Source organism: Penicillium cataractarum (genome assembly GCF_028827025.1).
Source record: "Penicillium cataractarum strain IBT 29864 chromosome Unknown utg000002l, whole genome shotgun sequence".
Taxonomy (NCBI): domain Eukaryota; kingdom Fungi; phylum Ascomycota; class Eurotiomycetes; order Eurotiales; family Aspergillaceae; genus Penicillium; species Penicillium cataractarum.
In genome coordinates, this window is record NW_026622738.1 from 1,461,772 (window position 1) to 1,478,626 (window position 16,855).

At 49.7% G+C, this 16,855-nt stretch overlaps 5 protein-coding genes across 5 annotated transcripts; 2 read left to right on the forward strand and 3 right to left on the reverse strand.

The window, feature by feature from the left end:
- Positions 1-202: 202 nt before the first annotated feature.
- Positions 203-2,289, reverse strand: N7496_002599 (sphingomyelin phosphodiesterase; the record flags this gene model as incomplete). Its single annotated transcript, XM_056695530.1, has 4 exons — positions 203-1,598; positions 1,654-1,931; positions 1,983-2,069; positions 2,146-2,289. 4 exons carry the CDS (start codon positions 2,287-2,289, stop codon positions 203-205), a joined length of 1,905 nt encoding a protein of 634 aa, XP_056557742.1.
- Positions 2,290-4,218: 1,929 nt separating this feature from the next.
- On the forward strand, positions 4,219-5,078 carry psf3 (DNA replication protein PSF3; the record flags this gene model as incomplete). Its single annotated transcript, XM_056695531.1, has 6 exons — positions 4,219-4,284; positions 4,333-4,401; positions 4,459-4,517; positions 4,597-4,786; positions 4,846-4,954; positions 5,011-5,078. 6 exons carry the CDS (start codon positions 4,219-4,221, stop codon positions 5,076-5,078), a joined length of 561 nt encoding a protein of 186 aa, XP_056557743.1.
- A 1,881-nt stretch (positions 5,079-6,959) lies between these two features.
- N7496_002601 (uncharacterized protein) lies at positions 6,960-10,051 on the forward strand (the record flags this gene model as incomplete). Its single annotated transcript, XM_056695532.1, has 4 exons — positions 6,960-7,110; positions 7,196-7,357; positions 7,429-7,682; positions 7,739-10,051. 4 exons carry the CDS (start codon positions 6,960-6,962, stop codon positions 10,049-10,051), a joined length of 2,880 nt encoding a protein of 959 aa, XP_056557744.1.
- Positions 10,052-10,789: 738 nt separating this feature from the next.
- On the reverse strand, positions 10,790-12,259 carry N7496_002602 (uncharacterized protein; the record flags this gene model as incomplete). Its single annotated transcript, XM_056695533.1, has 1 exon — positions 10,790-12,259. One exon carries the CDS (start codon positions 12,257-12,259, stop codon positions 10,790-10,792), a length of 1,470 nt encoding a protein of 489 aa, XP_056557745.1.
- Positions 12,260-14,322: 2,063 nt separating this feature from the next.
- On the reverse strand, positions 14,323-15,273 carry N7496_002603 (uncharacterized protein; the record flags this gene model as incomplete). The annotated part of the gene is made up of 1 exon (XM_056695534.1): positions 14,323-15,273. One exon carries the CDS (start codon positions 15,271-15,273, stop codon positions 14,323-14,325), a length of 951 nt encoding a protein of 316 aa, XP_056557746.1.
- Positions 15,274-16,855: the final 1,582 nt, after the last annotated feature.

Below are 16,855 nucleotides of genomic sequence, written 5' to 3' on the forward strand. Positions count from 1 at the left end.
TTTTGCGCTCTTGGCTTCATGGGATTTTGGCGCTAGTCTGGCCCTACTGCGATTAAGGGTAAACTACGGGCCAATTGCTTGATTCGGTGCAAGGAACGTGTTTATGGAACAATCGGAGAAGTCATCGCTTATATTTCTTCTTGAATTCGTGGCGGACTCTTAGATTGATATGATAAAGTATCTGGAGAAACTATCTGACAGCTTACGCAACGGTGGAGTTCACCGTAGTGTTAAGGAAACTCTGGCCTAGCTTTGAAGTTGCGGACGTCTTGAAAGCTGACACGCTCTCTTCGAAGTTGGAGAATATAGCACCAATAACGGATTCACCGCATGAACTCTCTTGAGTCACAGCGCTGCTATCATCACGCTTTTTGAAGTTGATACCTGGCGAGATAGTCACACAGTTGTACTGCGCCTCGGCCGCTCGAAGTTGACAAATTTCGTCCGTTTTACAGTCGCCCGTGCAAGAACTGACATCCCAACCGCGGCTCTTGCGAGAAATATAATCCTGGAAGACGGAGTCGTCACTCTCAAACAGTGCGGTGACATTATGCCAGAATTCCGGCGTAAGCTCTGCGGCACTATCAGTGACAGCGGGGCTTAGGAGAGAGCCATAAGTCTCCTTAACGGAGTAGTACTTCTCCCAGGTTGGCTTCGTCTGGTAGGTAGAGCTAGACATGTTGGTGATGTAGACGGTATAGTCCAGGACACCGAAAGTCACCGGGTCAACCGAGTAGACACGGAAAGTCGGGTTGCCAGATGTTGGGGTCAAGGCTGGCGCAATATAGGACATCATGGTGGCAGTGCTGGCAGATGGGTCGGAATAGTTCGAGTAGGCAATTTCAAACTCATCCTTGTGCGTGTGGCCATAGAAGACTGCCGCAATAGTGGCATCATAGCGCTGGATGATCTGATTGAAGTAGTTGGACCCATCGTGGAATGCATCGCTTGCTCCCATGGGCATGTGGCCAAGAAGCCAGACTCGCTCACCTGCAGTCTCGGCAGCGTCGAGCTCGGTGACGAGCCAAGCAAGCTGGCCATTGGGATCAGACTGCATTGTCTTCTCGTAGAGCCAGAAGTTCTCTTTGTAGTAGAAGTTGGTGTTGAACGAGATGATGCGGAGGTTTCCATTGGGGTATTTGACAGAGTAAGAACCATAGTCATCAGCAGTGGTTGCGGCTGTCGATCCAATCCATTGAGTCCAGTCCGAAGAGAGGGTATCGTAAGCCCATTGGCTGGAGATGGTGGTATCAATGTCAGATGGAGGGAAAGAGTTAACGGGCGCGACATCATGGTTGCCAATGACACCGTAGACCAAGTCAAGGTAAGAAGGCATACGGGCGTTGTATGCGTCATTCAGATCGTTGGTCACTTCAGTTTCGTTGACAAGCCAGACTGCACCCTCGACAACATCACCCGTGAAAATGGTGAAAGATGCGTCAGGCACAAGGCTCGCAATTGCTTCATACATGCTCTCCTCAAGAGTAAGAGGAGAATCGCACTGGTGATTGCCATACTCGCCAGCTGGGTAGCTAGTGTTTCCGGGCGCATCAGCAGAGGTGTATGGACGACAGCAAATATTCTTGGTGCAATTATAACTATCATCTGTTAGTGACGAGTTGCAAGATATCACATCGCGATGGGAAAACATACTTGGCACCCGTCTCGTATGAAAGGTCAACGTGAATATCGCTGATGTGGACGACTTGGATAGGGGTCTCTCCACTGGAAGCCGGACGCGAGGCATTGGCTGGCTTGGTAGATGGGAAGTCCACTGTGTATTCCGTAACAGCGGGATAATCGCATAACCCGAAAACGGTGGAACAGAATAGTTGTGCGGTTGTCGAAGGAATGTCCATGTTGCGAAGGTCATGGGCGAGGATGGGTCCTTCACGAGAGATGGCACCGTCGCAGACATCGCTATCCTCAACCTATGGAAATTGTCAGCACTTGCTGCTGTAGAGGTATATCGGCCAACTTACTCCTGCCAGAATGCAGACTTCGGTGATTACATCGACAAAGTCGTCATTTCCCAAATGGGCGAGAGCCTGAAGCACAACGAGAAGGGCCTATATGCCAGGGTCAGTATTTTCTGTATCCACGGGTGCTAGTCTTTGGCATATTTTGAACGAATATTGTACCTACCTCGCATGCTGAACAGGTGACAGCATCTTCAATATCAGTCAATATTTCACTGACGGTGGTGCTTCTCCTAGCAAGCGATTTGCCTGGAGATGCAAGGGCTCCTCCAAGAAGACCTGCAAGGTAAACCCATCGCAGAAAAAACATGGTGACTAGCACTATATCCTGTAAGGATGCTCTATTGTAGCTGTTAAACCAAAGCGCCGATCGACGGGCTTTTAAGTCGGGATACGGATGGATCTTTGGGTGATCTGTACCAGACCTTGTACGACAAGCTCAGCAAGCGAGATAATTTCTCCGTCGCCTAACATCGGATCCAGGGTCATAATAGATGAAAATCTCTCGCTTCATGGCACGTTCCTTTCTTTTAAGCAATGATTGACTACTCTAAACCGAAGCGGAGTTCACGGCTTCATAACGTCACTTGTCACGAACGCGTGTCGACAATCTTTTAGTAGTGATTGGATCGTCAGGAGATCAATAATAGGGCAGATTGTCTTAGTTTCCCTCTAGATTCTCCGGATACACCGGTCATTTTGCCGGGAGTTGCATTAGTTGGGCGCTAAACGACAATCTATACCTTGAAGAATATAGACGGGACCAGGTACCCACGGGGGATTTACCCCTTTTGATGGACGCGCTATCCCCGGCTACCCGAACCGTTTGAATTCCCCGCTTAGTGTTCTGCACGCGCTGCAGAAGGATGGTCACAAGCTTTTTTTAATCTATTCAAGTAAGCCACGGATGCCTTTTTTTCTGTCGGGGAGCGAATGAAGTGGGTAGGTTGGGCGGTTAAGCCATTCCAGGCATCAAAGCGCATACACCAAGGAGTGTGCACTATAGCGACATTGAAAACTAATCTGAAGAGTGAATAGCCTTTTTATTGCTGACTTTTGGTTAAGTAAATGAGGCAATCATTTCCCTTCTATATTCAATAGCTATGAGAAAGATTATGGGGACTGTAATAGTCGTGGGCCATAGTCCGAATAGATGTGTCGGCTGAGACTGGGTTACAAGCACAATCGTTCGTATAATGCTGACAACTTGAGGTGATTTTTAACCATTCATGGGCCTTGGATATCACTGCAGATATAAAGCAAGTGTTATCTCGACTTGGTTTCAAATGCTCGTCACTTAGCTCATGTCAGTCACTGGGCAGCGGTAGGTAAAGCTGATCTGTGATTCGGACTTTATCTGATTCGGCGCTGAATGGACTGCTTGGATCATTGAGAGCATTTAACGAGATACCTAAAAGCTAAACTAAATTTGGAAACATCGTAACCTTGAAAACTACTACAGTTCTAATGGCTCGGGCTGTGTTTCCAAAATTCGTCTGTGTTATTGCAAGTTTTCTGGCTACCAACTATGTAGATCACTCAGTTGTGGGACTAGTCGAAGCTCTCTCGAAATTATGTATAAGTTTATTTGTAGATAGTAAATACTTTATTACCTACTCAGATCAAAAGATGTAAACCTGTCAACGTTTCCTTGTTCAGTGGGTTAGGTAGCTACCGTAAAAAGCAGGAATCCTGAAGCTAAATGGGTGGTCATAGGTCCGAAATATATCTAAATTCGATCCGACGCAGTCGATGTCAAAATACCGCTCTACCTGAGCAATGAGGGGAAATAGCGCGGCAACAGGCACAAATGCCCTGTATTCACCTCATAAGTCATAGAATATACTTGCAAGACGAGGAAAAAGCCGAGCTGAGCTAGATCCCCGATGGCCATTTAGGATATACTGTCGATAGGCTAGAGACTTCGTCATTGTTCCAGCAGCCCCGAACGACATTTTAAAATGAGAACAATGAATACACAATTTGCATGAAAACAATAAATGATTTTGAGGACCTAGTAAAATTATGCCTAATTTCACTACAAGAATCTAATAGTTCCGTATTCATTTAGTGATGCAGGATCACGTGACAGACAACATGATCCCCGATATGGAAGCACCTCAAGCCGTGGATCGCTCCACGTGATCACGCGCCGACAAACGCGTTTCCAACAGTGCATCCCACCATCACTCGATCACAACGGCCAGCGCGGGGATCTCGATTCAGCCAATGTACCAAAATGTCCTACTACGACATTGATTCCATTTTGACGGATGCCCAGGTGAAATTGGACCCCAGTCCGGAGGTTTCACGCCCAGGCCACCGTCTCGCCAGCTAACACGGTCTGCTCTAGAAACTCCCCTGCACATTTGAGTTGGAAGTCCCCGGACTGGGAATTCTAGAGGGAAACCCAGGTGAAGATGTATGCCCTTTGAATCTAACGGTGTCTACTTGTCATTCGATTGCTGATGTATTCCAGATCAAAGCGGGGACCCGCATCGATCTGCCACTATGGCTGGGTGAAATGCTTTCGATCGGGTGAGATTTCGATTCTACGATCCTTCAAGAAGAAGGCTTTTTTCAAGATCTATTTTCTGACAGTCGAGGTATCTATCAGTGCGCGACTAGGGACGTCCCGCCTGGTTACGCTCGATATGCCGGACGCGCTGGCAGAGCGGGTGATGAATGCTCTCAAGGCTGATCCTCGGACTGTTGATCTGCGTGCGTTGGCGCCACATTTCTATACATTGAGCGAGCGTATCTTGGAGATTTTTGAAGAAGAGGAGATGGTTGATGTCTTGATTGATGTATTTGCTATCCGTAGACGCCGTGGGATAATTACGTCTTTACTGACCGTCAAATCCAGACCTTCAAAAAGCGGGCAGCCGAAATTTCCGACCATGCGCATAACCCACGAGGGGCGGTGGGCGAAGGAGTGGATTTTCTGCGTGGCCTGGATGAGACTGAACGGCAGTGTAAGTGGCTTGAGCATATTTTGCGATTGATGGTCATTATGACTGACAGATCTAAGTATTCCGTGCGGCCCATGATCGGGCGAAGGAGGTACGAATTTGGGCTGGAGAAGCGAAGAAGAAATGATCCTGGAAAATGCAGTACAAAGGGCACAAAGTGCTCCGTACGGAGTACGGAGTACTGGCCTTGTATCCAAGCATGGGACTGGTCACCTCGGGCTGAGCTGTGCTCGTCCACTTGAGTTGTGACCCGTTGCCGAATAATGAGATCTATCGTGCGGGGATCAGGATAGAGAATCAACGACATGACCTACCATTAATTCCTGTTTTCGGTCGGCAAATGCTATGCTAGGGGATATTAGTATATCTACTTAAGATAATTCCGCTATATGATTGGATCTACGGTCAATGATCATACTGTCGTAGATTAGTTATTAGGCAGTCCCGATCTCAATGTTCCGCCGTTATCCCAGCCTCGCGTGTCGGATGTGACGTGGAAAAAGCGGACCGATTTGACAGCCGCCGCAGAGGGGCCCAAGCATACGATACGTCCACTTTTAAATTCTAAACTAGAGTATAAAGGATGGAGGCTATTACATTTAGCCCATCCTGTGGATGTTTTCTAGTCTTTTCAAGGCATGATTGGTAATAAGTTATCACAAATCTTGCAGACACAGCAGACACAATAGCGAGAGCCTGTAGCCACGCGACGCACTGCCCCGACGGTTGCTTTTTCTTGTGTCCGATGAACGGTTCGCGGCATCCATGGGTCGGACTGGGTGGAGACTCAAGGGGACTAAGAGTTTACCGAGCGATAGTTGAAAATAAAAGAGAAGAAAAGGGTAAGAAGTTGATGGATAGGAAAGTAATTCTTATGATGTGTATACTTTGAGGACAGTACTTGAGTATACCCGAGACAATTCCAGTACTCCGCAGTTAGTACAGAACACACAAATTCATCATGATGGGATTCACAATACAATTCTCGTTAACTTTCCGCCAACTCTCTTAAACTTTTCAAGGAATGGAGAGAGTGTTTCATTTGTCCCAACTTTTCAGGTCCCCTCCCTCAAAGTGTCCAATGATAATTATTGGCCCCCGGAAATTCGCAAGCGCAAGGGAAGCTGAGACGGTCTTATCCGCGGGGGACCATCCGATTGGTACCATTTTGATGCCAGGAACCAGCCACTAAACAGTCCAAAGGGGCTGGCTGCCAGAGGCTGGGCTTAGTTTCAGTTTTTGATCATGATTTGATCATGGTTTGATTCCTCGTCTGGTGATTCGATGTGTACAGAATAGATTTGTACATTTCATGTATCGTACAATTCCCCTCCATTCTTCTACCTCTCCCATTCCAGTCTGCCCCATAGCAACCACAATCATCAACTGGCTTTAAGTGGGGGGAGATTCTTCAATACCTCCAATTCCTTCGTGCCTTCCTTTTGCTTTTATCAACCACAATCGGGGCTGTCCGGTGAGGTACGATCGCAACTTGACTCGTCACAATCCCCTCACGTCGCCCATCCCTATCCATTTTTACCTTCTGTTTCTCACCCAAACGGCATCTGCAACTCCCAGTCCATGACTGGTCTCGGCCGTGTGGATTAAAAGAGGGTCTCATCTCATTTTAATTTTTCTTCCCTCTTCTTGGGAACGCTAGTGGCCCTAAACCTTCGATTGTCTCCACTTCAGGTTCGCCGCTATCGAGCTTGACGTGCTGCCCTTTTCCCCCCTTCAATTGTGCATCCCTCGCTTCGCGCAGTCAACCTTTGGTGACTGGGCAACCTCTCCACCTCCCCTCCGATCATCCAATACATTGTCTAACCTTCCGTCCAATTGCGGTATCCGGGTGCGCGACTCCGTCAATTAATCTTCCGATGCTAGTGGGGGAACCGCTGCAATCGACTGCTTTCGCCTTGCTCTGATTTGCCCAGCGCAACGACTGGTGTCGGTCCACGGCTGAACTGGGGGTGACTATCGCTGCGTCAAGCATGCACATTAGCCGGCTATGGATGCAGCTATGAAGGATGCGAAAACTCAAAGGCGCAGTTCGGCTGCCCCGGCCGCCGCTTCCCAGTCGAAACGCTCGCAAGACCCGGTATATCATACCGACGCAGTGCCCTCTGCCCGCAGCGCCTCCTCCAAACGTCGCTCAAGCCGTATGTTGGCCGTCCCCTTCTCGTCTACACCTCTTCGACCTGCCTCTCCTTTGATTGGACTGACCGTGCTTCCTCCGTGATACAGACAAGACCGAGAATACCTCCGAGCGTCCACAACACCCGTCCCTTTCCCGTGTGAAGGGCAGATCCAATATGTACACACCGCCACGGCTTGCAAGTGAGGTTTCATGGTTGAGGGATCAATCGCCAGTCCATGCTGGGACTAGGACACCCCCTCAGCAGTGCAGTATGTCCCCTCGGACGGTGCTGCATGGGTTGCTGTGCAATCTCGACGGGTAATAACTAACGACCTCACAGAAACACCCGATATCGGTACTCCGACCTTGGTCAATCCAGCATCTACACTCCTACAAGATCTCCTCAAGGAACAGCGTGCACACCGCAACTCCCGCGGAACCCTTCCCGAAGATTGGGAAGACCTTGGTCCAAGAACACCGGATGGTTCACGAGTGCAAGACGACTCGGCATCGGAGAAAGGGAGAAAAGTGAGCGAAGCCATCGCCACTGGGCAGCGACAACCGAAGGAGATGGGCATGCGAGAGATGGATCAGGTGGGTCCCCCTCGGTTGAACCAAGATCTGGGCACAAAACTGACCCCTCGTCTCAGTACGTTTCAAAAATGAACAAATTGAATTTCGACTTGAAGCTCGAGATTCACCACCGCTCGGAGCAGATGAAGCAGTTGCGGGAAAAGGTCCAGCGCATGGAGGAGATGGAGGCCGAGCTTCATCGCATGCACAAGCTGGAAGAGGAGGTTCTCGAGCTACGAAGTGTGGAGAAAAAGAATCAACGACTGCGTGAGGAGAATGGACTATTGTCTCAGGAGCTCGAGAAGCGGAATGTAGCCGTCACCGAGGCGGTTCAACTTATCTGCCAGCTCGAGGCTAAGATTGATGAGCTCGAGTCGGGTGGAAGGACGTCGCAGATGTCGATGAGCCGGTTGGTACTTGATGGTCCCAACATTACGACCCCCAAAGGACAAACCGCATTTGAGATCCCCGAGAGGACCTCATCGAAGCGAAATTCAGCCGCTTTCACCCGATCTCTCCAATCGAGGTCCGCTGAACTACACCAGCTGACCAAGGCCCCGTCTTTCTTACGAGATGACAACCAGAGCACTGCAACTTTGCGTAGTCTCTATGCCCCCGAGAATAACGTGTCTCACTCGGCCGTGAGTGCTCTGACCAAGTCAGAGAGCTTCACTACTCTGGACCGCTCACCCGAATCACCTCGGCTTAGTGTTCTAAGTGAATGCAGTGAGCTGGACCCAATCGGTTCCACGTCAGACTTGGATGGATACGACCAGTTGGATATTCCAGTTCGTCGAGCTTCATCTACAGCTAGCAGCTTGGATAGTTATGTTCCCCCAACTTCACGCGAGGAGAGCAAGGATTACCAGATTGATCGCTGGATGGGGTCGCAAGATGTATCCGATACGATCATCCGACGACGACAAAATCGGGGCTTATCGCACAGTGTAGGTCCGACATTTGGAGGTGACCTCTATTCGAAGAAGTCTGCACGCGGCCGTCCACCATTGGACGCGCTTTTCGGGAGCGCAAGATTACCTCCAACTCCCGACACGATGAGCACGGCATGCGCACCGGCCAACAACGGTTCCGACGGCAGCATCGCAGCTCAACGAAGCCCCCAACAAGGGCAAGACCGGTGGTTTGCAGGTCGGCCCGTTGAGCGTCATCGTTCTGCAGATGAACTTGCCTCCAGACGCAGCTTCAATGGCAGCGAGAGTATCCAGACGAACTGCAGTGATACGCCTCGCCTTGGAACCACGAAACCATGCTCTCCAACTTTCCTTCCGTACATCAACGTTGCCGACAAAGCGAGCGCGCTTCTTGGGCCTGGCAGCCCTAACCATCCATCTTCTCCTGGCTTGAGCGATCCCTTCCGCCAGATCAGCAACGACGATGCGGTGCCATCGACAATGACACGCCACGAAACTCCGACTAGACCTCACCCAAAGTCTGTCTGCCCTGACTTTGGAAGACCTGATGGATGGGATTCGCCCTCTCCTCCGCTGACACCCACAGACTGGGTTGCGGCGGCAAAGCAGGGGCCTCGCTCTCGCAAAGAGTGCAACCCGCCCCGGACTATCAGCCAAGCAGCATTCCACGACAACCCAAGCATCGCCTCCTTCCCAACCGAACCTGATACCCCACGAATTCCAACACTGGACATGAACACACTTGACATCCTCGAACAAGATTTTGCAGAAATGCCCATAGCAGAGTCCTCTAAGCCCGAGCCCGAGCCCGAGCCGGCCCCGGAAACTCGACGCCGCATCAGCTTCAAACCCCGCTTCTTCCATCGTAATAACAACACTAAACACGTCCAATCATCCCCAATTGCCAATGAATTTCATGCTACCGAAGATGATGAGGAAGATGGCGCTCCGTCACCCATAATTCCAAAGACGAGGGCACCTGGCAATGCGCGACGCCGCCCCGTATCCCAAATAATCACCAGCTCCGCAGACATTTACTCCTCCAGCCTACCAACAGCCCATGATCTCGACACTCCATTCGAACATAAATCCCTGCATCAATCCCTTATGGAGTCTCGAAGCACTGCCATCGCTATGAATGGCGCAGCCACTATCTCGGGCCGTCCGAGCACCTCACACAGCACGGAGACTCATAAGCGTCGCAGCTCACTCAGTATCTTCGGGTGGGTGAAGGGTATGACCGGGAAGCGCTCTGAGCCTGCAACACCCGTGAAAGCGGAACGGCCCAAAGCTAAAGAGAACGATCCTAACTGGGCCGTGGAAGACGATCTACCGCGTTCAGCGACCCCAGAGTCCTTCAGAGCACCCATTGTGCGCCCACGCTCGGAGATGACCATGTACTCGGATGACCAGGGCCGTCGGCCACGATACGTTGGTCGGCACTCGCGACGAGTCTGAGATGCTGGATAGCTGGGCTGGTTTGCGTGGCCAAAACAACTCTGATGTGACAATCCCCCTTTTTACGATGTACTTATGGATACCCCTACCAACACACATGTATAACACACACCTGCTGGGACAGAATTCCTGAGACTGGGTGCTGATTCGATATTTCCAACTATTTTTCACTCTTTATCTGCACGCCTCGAGGCGATGCTTTGAAACGCTCTTTTCCTTTGTTACGCTGATACGTGACCGGACTTTGTGCTTTTGGATTGTGATTGAGAGGGGCCTATTCTATCCTGCTGGTTCGGGATGGGAGATCTATGGATTTTATAGAGTATTTTGAAATAGGAAAAGCGAGTATCTAATGATCAGCATAAATGACCCATTGAATTCATCCTTGTTATACCCTATTAGTTACTGCGTGCCCTCTTTATCTTGCAACGTTTTGTTTTGCTTCATTTCTAGTTGAATAAGATTCTTTTCGTTTTTATACCTAGACCTGGTCACCATAGAAAAACAGAAAACCACCAGTCCCATCCAAGTTGCGCCTGACTCTCAATCTTATTCATGCCCGCATGTCTTCGAGATGTCACCAGGTTTCTCTCACCTCTGAGGCCCATGTCACCACCATAAGCCGTCATTCCAATCCGAGTCGAGTCAAAAGCCGCACCGCAGGCAGTAAAAAACACCAAGATCTTGAGATATCGTACATAGATCATATACCAAGCACCAAACCAAGACGCCGGCAGACTAATACCAACCATGCCCACGCTCCCCCTTCTTCTCATTCTTCGGATTCATCGAAATAACTCTCTGCCCAGGCAATGTATCCGCCGTAAACGCCGCCTCAAAGATACTCGCAATACCACGCTTCGCATAATGCTCATGCCCAAAGGAATCATAATCATCCCTCTTCCCATTAATAGCACCCCACTCCACTCCAGCCGGCGAGGTCCCATCGCCCAGATCCGTCCAGCGGGTTATGACGATCGCCTGTCTGAATACCGTTCCGCGGGGATCACTCTTGTCCTCGGAGAGTTTTACCTCGATCAAGTATTCGGATGGACACTCGGGGCAGCGACGCATGGGTCGACAGAAGCCGCATAGTGAGGTTAGGGCGTTGGGATCGAAGCGGTTGCCCTGCCATCGGTCTTTGACTTTGTGTTCTAGGCCCTGGAGGCCACCGTTGTCGCGAGGTCTGGGGATGTGTTCGAGCGCGCATTTACAGGCGGGCATGAGTTCGCCGTCGCGCCAGTGCGCGCATGCAGAGAAGTAGGGCCAGTAGTCTTCGCGGGAGTAGAGGAGGAGCCGTTGGGCGGAAGGCGTGAGAGCTGGCGCGGCAAAGGTCTGGCTAGTAACGCGCATGAGTAGTCGACCTTCGTGGATGAAGAAGCGTGATGTAAAGGACCAGCCGTCTCGTTGCCAGCGGCGGCCCAGTTCTTCGGCTTGAATGCCGTATTGAGGGCCGAAGCGGAATGCGCGCATAGTGAGTTGGACGAAGGAGAAGGGGATCATGCGACCGTGGGTGATGCGGCTCTTTGGTTGCGGATTGAGCGAGTTTTGTGCGTTGGGGCAATTGTAGAGCGGGTTGATGACGTGGGATGGTTTGATGCGCTCTTGGCCTTCTTGTACTCGACGGTGGTATCGTTCGCATGGGAAGCATAGTAGGTGATGAGGTAGAGATTGATTGAGTCCAATGAGAAAATTGAGACGGTGATCCGAGTTCTCTGGCCTTGCCAATTCCCGGAATGGCCGCGACCCCAGTCGACGGAATAGCGTGATGCTTGCAAACGCTAGGCTCGCTGCATCCGCTGGATTCAAGAAACTCGCAATATACCTCCATGCCCCCGAAGACAGCTTCGCAATATCCCCTTCTCCAGGCTTGCGACGCTCACTGCCAATCTGCGCCGGCCCATAGCTCTCATCCAGCTCTAACAGGCCCAGCGAGTGTATCATAGACGTATAGTCGCGACGCTCGCCCAATTGCGAGTCCAGCTGCGCATGTGCCTGCATATACTTCAGCCGATGGGCCTGGAGAGGCGCCAAGTCGGGCATTGGCGGCGGGGGCTCGTCGGCGCTTGGTCGTGCGGCAAGCCGCAGGTCGGTCATCGAACGGCTCAGGCTATTTTTGCGGAGGGTTTGGCGCGATTTCTTCGATCGCAAGGCATTGGAGAAGAATGACCGGATGCCCGGCTTATTCCCAGGGCTTTCGGCGGACATTGTGGACGACGGCGTGGGAGGATGGGTAGAGGGAAGGGGTGGTTTCGAGGTTCACTTTGAGGCTCTCCCGAAGGACCCGTTGCTTGAGCGGGACCGTTTCGGTGACGCGCTTACATACGCTAAACTCGGCCCGCAGTGGGGTTTGATACGCCACAGCGTGTGGCTGGAGCTTGGTCTATAAAATAAGCATAAGCAACGTCCCCCATCATGGTGAACTCCATAGCACGATAATCAAATACAATGCGCAGGACGAAAACAAAAAAAAATAAAATAGAAAGAAGACCGAACCCGGGCCGCCCAGGTGGGACATTGGCCCCGGTCACCCGCTAACTCCGCCCTACTGGCCATCAGGTAATTAAACCCGACGATCATGGAGAGAGTGTGTCAATTAGGCGAGTGCATTGATACCACCCGGTTTCGAACACCTCCCACTCGCCAGAGGTGTGCGGTAAGTCTAGTGTTTTACCACTAGGTTACCAAAGGGTCTTCTTGCCAATTTGGAACTGGAAGTGATCCTTAGCTTGTCAAGGGCAAACAAACAACGTTAGTTCGAACCCCACCTACCCCACCCAATTATTCGATATCCCTTACGGATTCATGGACCTGAGACTCAATATCTGTAGAAAGGCTCTGTCTTCACTGAGGCTGTTGGGGTTGATATGGCTGTATGACAAAAGAACTCAAGACGGGCAGCCAGAATATATGGCAGGCTGGGATCATAGACAGTGAAAGCAAACCAATTGTTAATCCATAACTGTTTACTCCGATGACAGCGTGACAAGGGCAAATAGGAAGATCGTCAACATATGGCAATGAGCACCTCCAACTTTCAGTCTGAAAAAGGCTACATTTGGCATCACAAGGCTGTTGATAAAGATTCCAGTTCGTTCACCACCCATATTCCGCATGGAATATGGGTGGAGCATCCGGCATTGATTGCAATACCTCCAACAGGAATTTTGGAGTCGAAGAAGTAACTTTGTCTTAGCACAATTCACTGAAAGTATCGGCCGCTCGTGTCGTCGGAGTGCTCTAGCAACAGACCCTCCGCGCGATTCGACACGAGACTTATAGCAGTCAAAGGTATATTTGCAGCTTAGTGAGAAGCATATTCGATCCACAATAGGAAGAAGGGCAAGAATAGTTGTAATCAGTTCTGGTGGAAGCGTTTCAAAGATATTCAGTTTCGATCGATGGTTGGTAAAAGAAGAGTGCAGTATAGCACGAATTCTTCTACCAGCATTGAGGCTTATAGCTGGGGACATTTCGGCGGCACGTGTAGCGAGTACCTGAGATTGAATGATGATTAAGGGCGTAAAAATTGACATATTGAAAATAAATAGTTGATCTCACTATTATTTCGGTATTCCCACGTCACACACTGCCTACTATACCTATTTTGTGCCTCCGATCTATATGAAGAAGGGTGAGCCTCACTTCCTAGGAGAATGGAAAAAAGAGACAGCCCGATGCCATAATCGACTATCACAGTCAATATGTGTTCTGCCTTTCTGGGCTTATGTACGTGCATCGACGACAGAAAAATTAGGCGACACATGGGTGAGCACGGCGATTTGATTTGCTTGTTGGATTAAATGGTAGGCGACTCGCTTGTGAATCGCGTGAAGCTTGCCTCTTTCTACTCAAGAATAGGTGTCAACTAGCTTCAATGAGTCTTAAGCACAGAGAGTATTACACACTAGCATTTTATCCCACGGTTCGCCATGTTCTGGATGAATCTGAGGCGCCTCTAAGCCGATACTTGTTCGAGATTGGCCAGTAGCCACCAGTAAGCCGTAATCTATCGTGTTGAATACTGATAATTGGTGTCGCCTTATGTGCCCTATCATTAGTTCGATCTCGTAGTCAGAGGCGTTGGATGAGAAAACATGTCCGAGCTCTGCTGCTGCCCGCAATGCTTAGGAGACCTGACTCGAATTGAGGATCACGACGTACTTTCTTCGTCGAATCTGCCAGGGGGATAGCTGAAATATTATATAGAAATACCGCGAACAAGAATTAGTTGAATCTCAGCTTGTGCAGAGACGTCCATAAATATAGATTCAGCTATGGGTAGACACGCAGCACATAGCCCATTTTTGCCAGGAATTATCGAGGAGGGAAGGATCCAGCATGAAGCTCGCAGCTTCTTTCCCTATAGGTTCCCACTCAACACAGTTCGAGAAAGGAGACTGCCCGCAATCGGATGTGTCGCTGGGTTGGTCTTCTGAATTGAGAGATGGAGATGCAGACTTCAACTCGTCTCCTCTGACAGAAATTGGAAGAAAGGGATCTGCAATATGTGAATCTCCCGAATTCCAATAATCCCACATATACTGGCGGTAGTTATGGCATGACTCGAACCCTCGGTCTCCAAAGCTGCCTAGAGTCTTCTGGCACCAGCCGAACTTTTCGAATCTTTCGAGGTTGATGTAGGCTTTACAAGCCGCCGCAACTCCAAACATCACCATATGAGGGCCCAGTAGCTTGTTCTTTTCCTGAACAAAGAACGGAACAGACCTGATGATCTGATCTGCATAGATTTGCATCATAAGATACTCTTCATCGAGCGTGTGGTCATTAACACGCTCTCCGCCGTGCTCCAGCGATTGAACCAAGGTTCGCGCTCGAGAGACCATAGGCAAAATGATAGTCATCGCTGTGCAGTAAAGAACGTGCAGCAAGGCATCATCAAGTGAGGCAAAGCTGTACGGCCTTCCGAATATGACATCTACCGGTTCTATGTCGATGCAGCGGAATTCGTTTGTCGCATCGAGTGGCCCTCCACCAAATGTCTCCGTTCGTCGAGCATACCATTTCAAAAGGCTGCTTTTCTGTGCGAGGCATGCACCAAGAAGGTTTTGGCATGCTTCATGATTTGACTGACGAACCGACTCGATGTCTGCACGGAGAGGAGTGAACTCCGCGAATATGTTAATTAGTTCCACCAAGGGCCGGCCCTCGCTTGGCTCGCGACAATATTCGTATTCTTCTTCACTTAAGCCACTGCCCATTGTTAAGCAGATCTGAACGAGCGAGTTCGAGTTAGAACGACAGTTCAGCAATACAGGTCGATGTAAAACTTCTCAAACTTACTATTCGAAACTTCTGCCACTGGTCATAGATAGCATCGATGATTGGATTTGTTGATTTTATGTATTGATAATGCTTCATGATTGCATTCGTTCCTGCTACGTGCGCTAGCCACGTTTGAAAGCCCTGTGGACAATGGCAGTTCTGACCGGCAGATCCGAAGAGAAATCAGCGGATATTTCTCGATGGGGATTTCCTGGTTAAAGCGGGATATTACCTCGATTTCCTGAAAGATGACCGAAGTGTATATAATGTCATCCGTATACATGTTCTGACATATCATGCTCGACATATCCTGGATGGCTTGATTGTATAATTGAAGCCCGTGCCCGAAGACTCGACCGTCATTTTTGATCTTCCCAAGATAGACACATGAGATAGCGGTGATCGCTTTGTCCAGCATGGGAGTCTTCTCGGGAAGCATAAAGAAGCCCTCAACAAGAGAACGCCAGACTTCAACTCCGTCCAGCGATCCAGAGTGATAGGATGGAAAATAGTTATCGAGATACAAGGAGAAGATCTGATCTCGGTTTATTGAAGCAGCATCAATGGCCATTATAGGTGTTACCACATGTGAAGGGCGACGGAGTATCAAGGAATCGAGTTCCTGGTTATTGTGGCGGATCAACTCGTGTGGTGACATCTTTTTTCCTTGTCGAAACGTCTCCTGATGAACGTTGAAGATGTGGGTTTTTTGATATCCAGGGCACTCAATGCCACGTTTAATGCACTTTCCACATGCTGGCTGCTGTCCATCACACTGTTCCCTTTGCTATCAGCGACAACGTTGAATGGAAGGTGGTTGTATCATGTTGACGGACCTTGATTTTGCGACGTCTACAGGCACGGCAGCCTTTTGATTGCCAAGGTCTTCCGCCCATTGCGTTGGACTTCTGTACAAATAGACTTTATACTTGCAAGCTGGAAGAAGGGTAAGATAGCGGTCTGGAAAGAAAAAGATCAAGCGGCAGCCCTGGAGGGGTACATAAATACTCAAAGCTACACCTCTGAATCCACCGAATCAGCTGGATCTGCATGGGGGCTGGCCTCCATTACTACTTGCATAATGTTTCATCAAGGAAAATGAAGGCCGTTTCTGCGCCCCTCATACTATTTGGGCCTAGTGTTCGCCCCCACTTCAACCTTCCAGATGGCCGTGGTTCTCGCTTCGGGATAATTCTTAGCGTTGGCGTTTGCCAGTCACTATGCTAGCGCGAAGCTTGCGTGAATTGGCTACTGGCTAAGCGAAATTCAATCCCGGTAGTATTCAGACAGTCCCAACATCGAGCACTTGAATCGAACCTTAGCAACGACTTTGGCCTTAAACCATACGTGGGAAATTTTTGGCTCATGTTTTTTTTTTCTTCCAAAGCTACAAGTCATGTAGTGCCCACTGTCAGCTACGAAGATCGACACTTAAGGTTCGGATCTCTAATAATACGAAAGACGTGAACCTTGATCTGATGCAGCTGGAAAGACGCTAGTGTAGTGCCGATACTTACC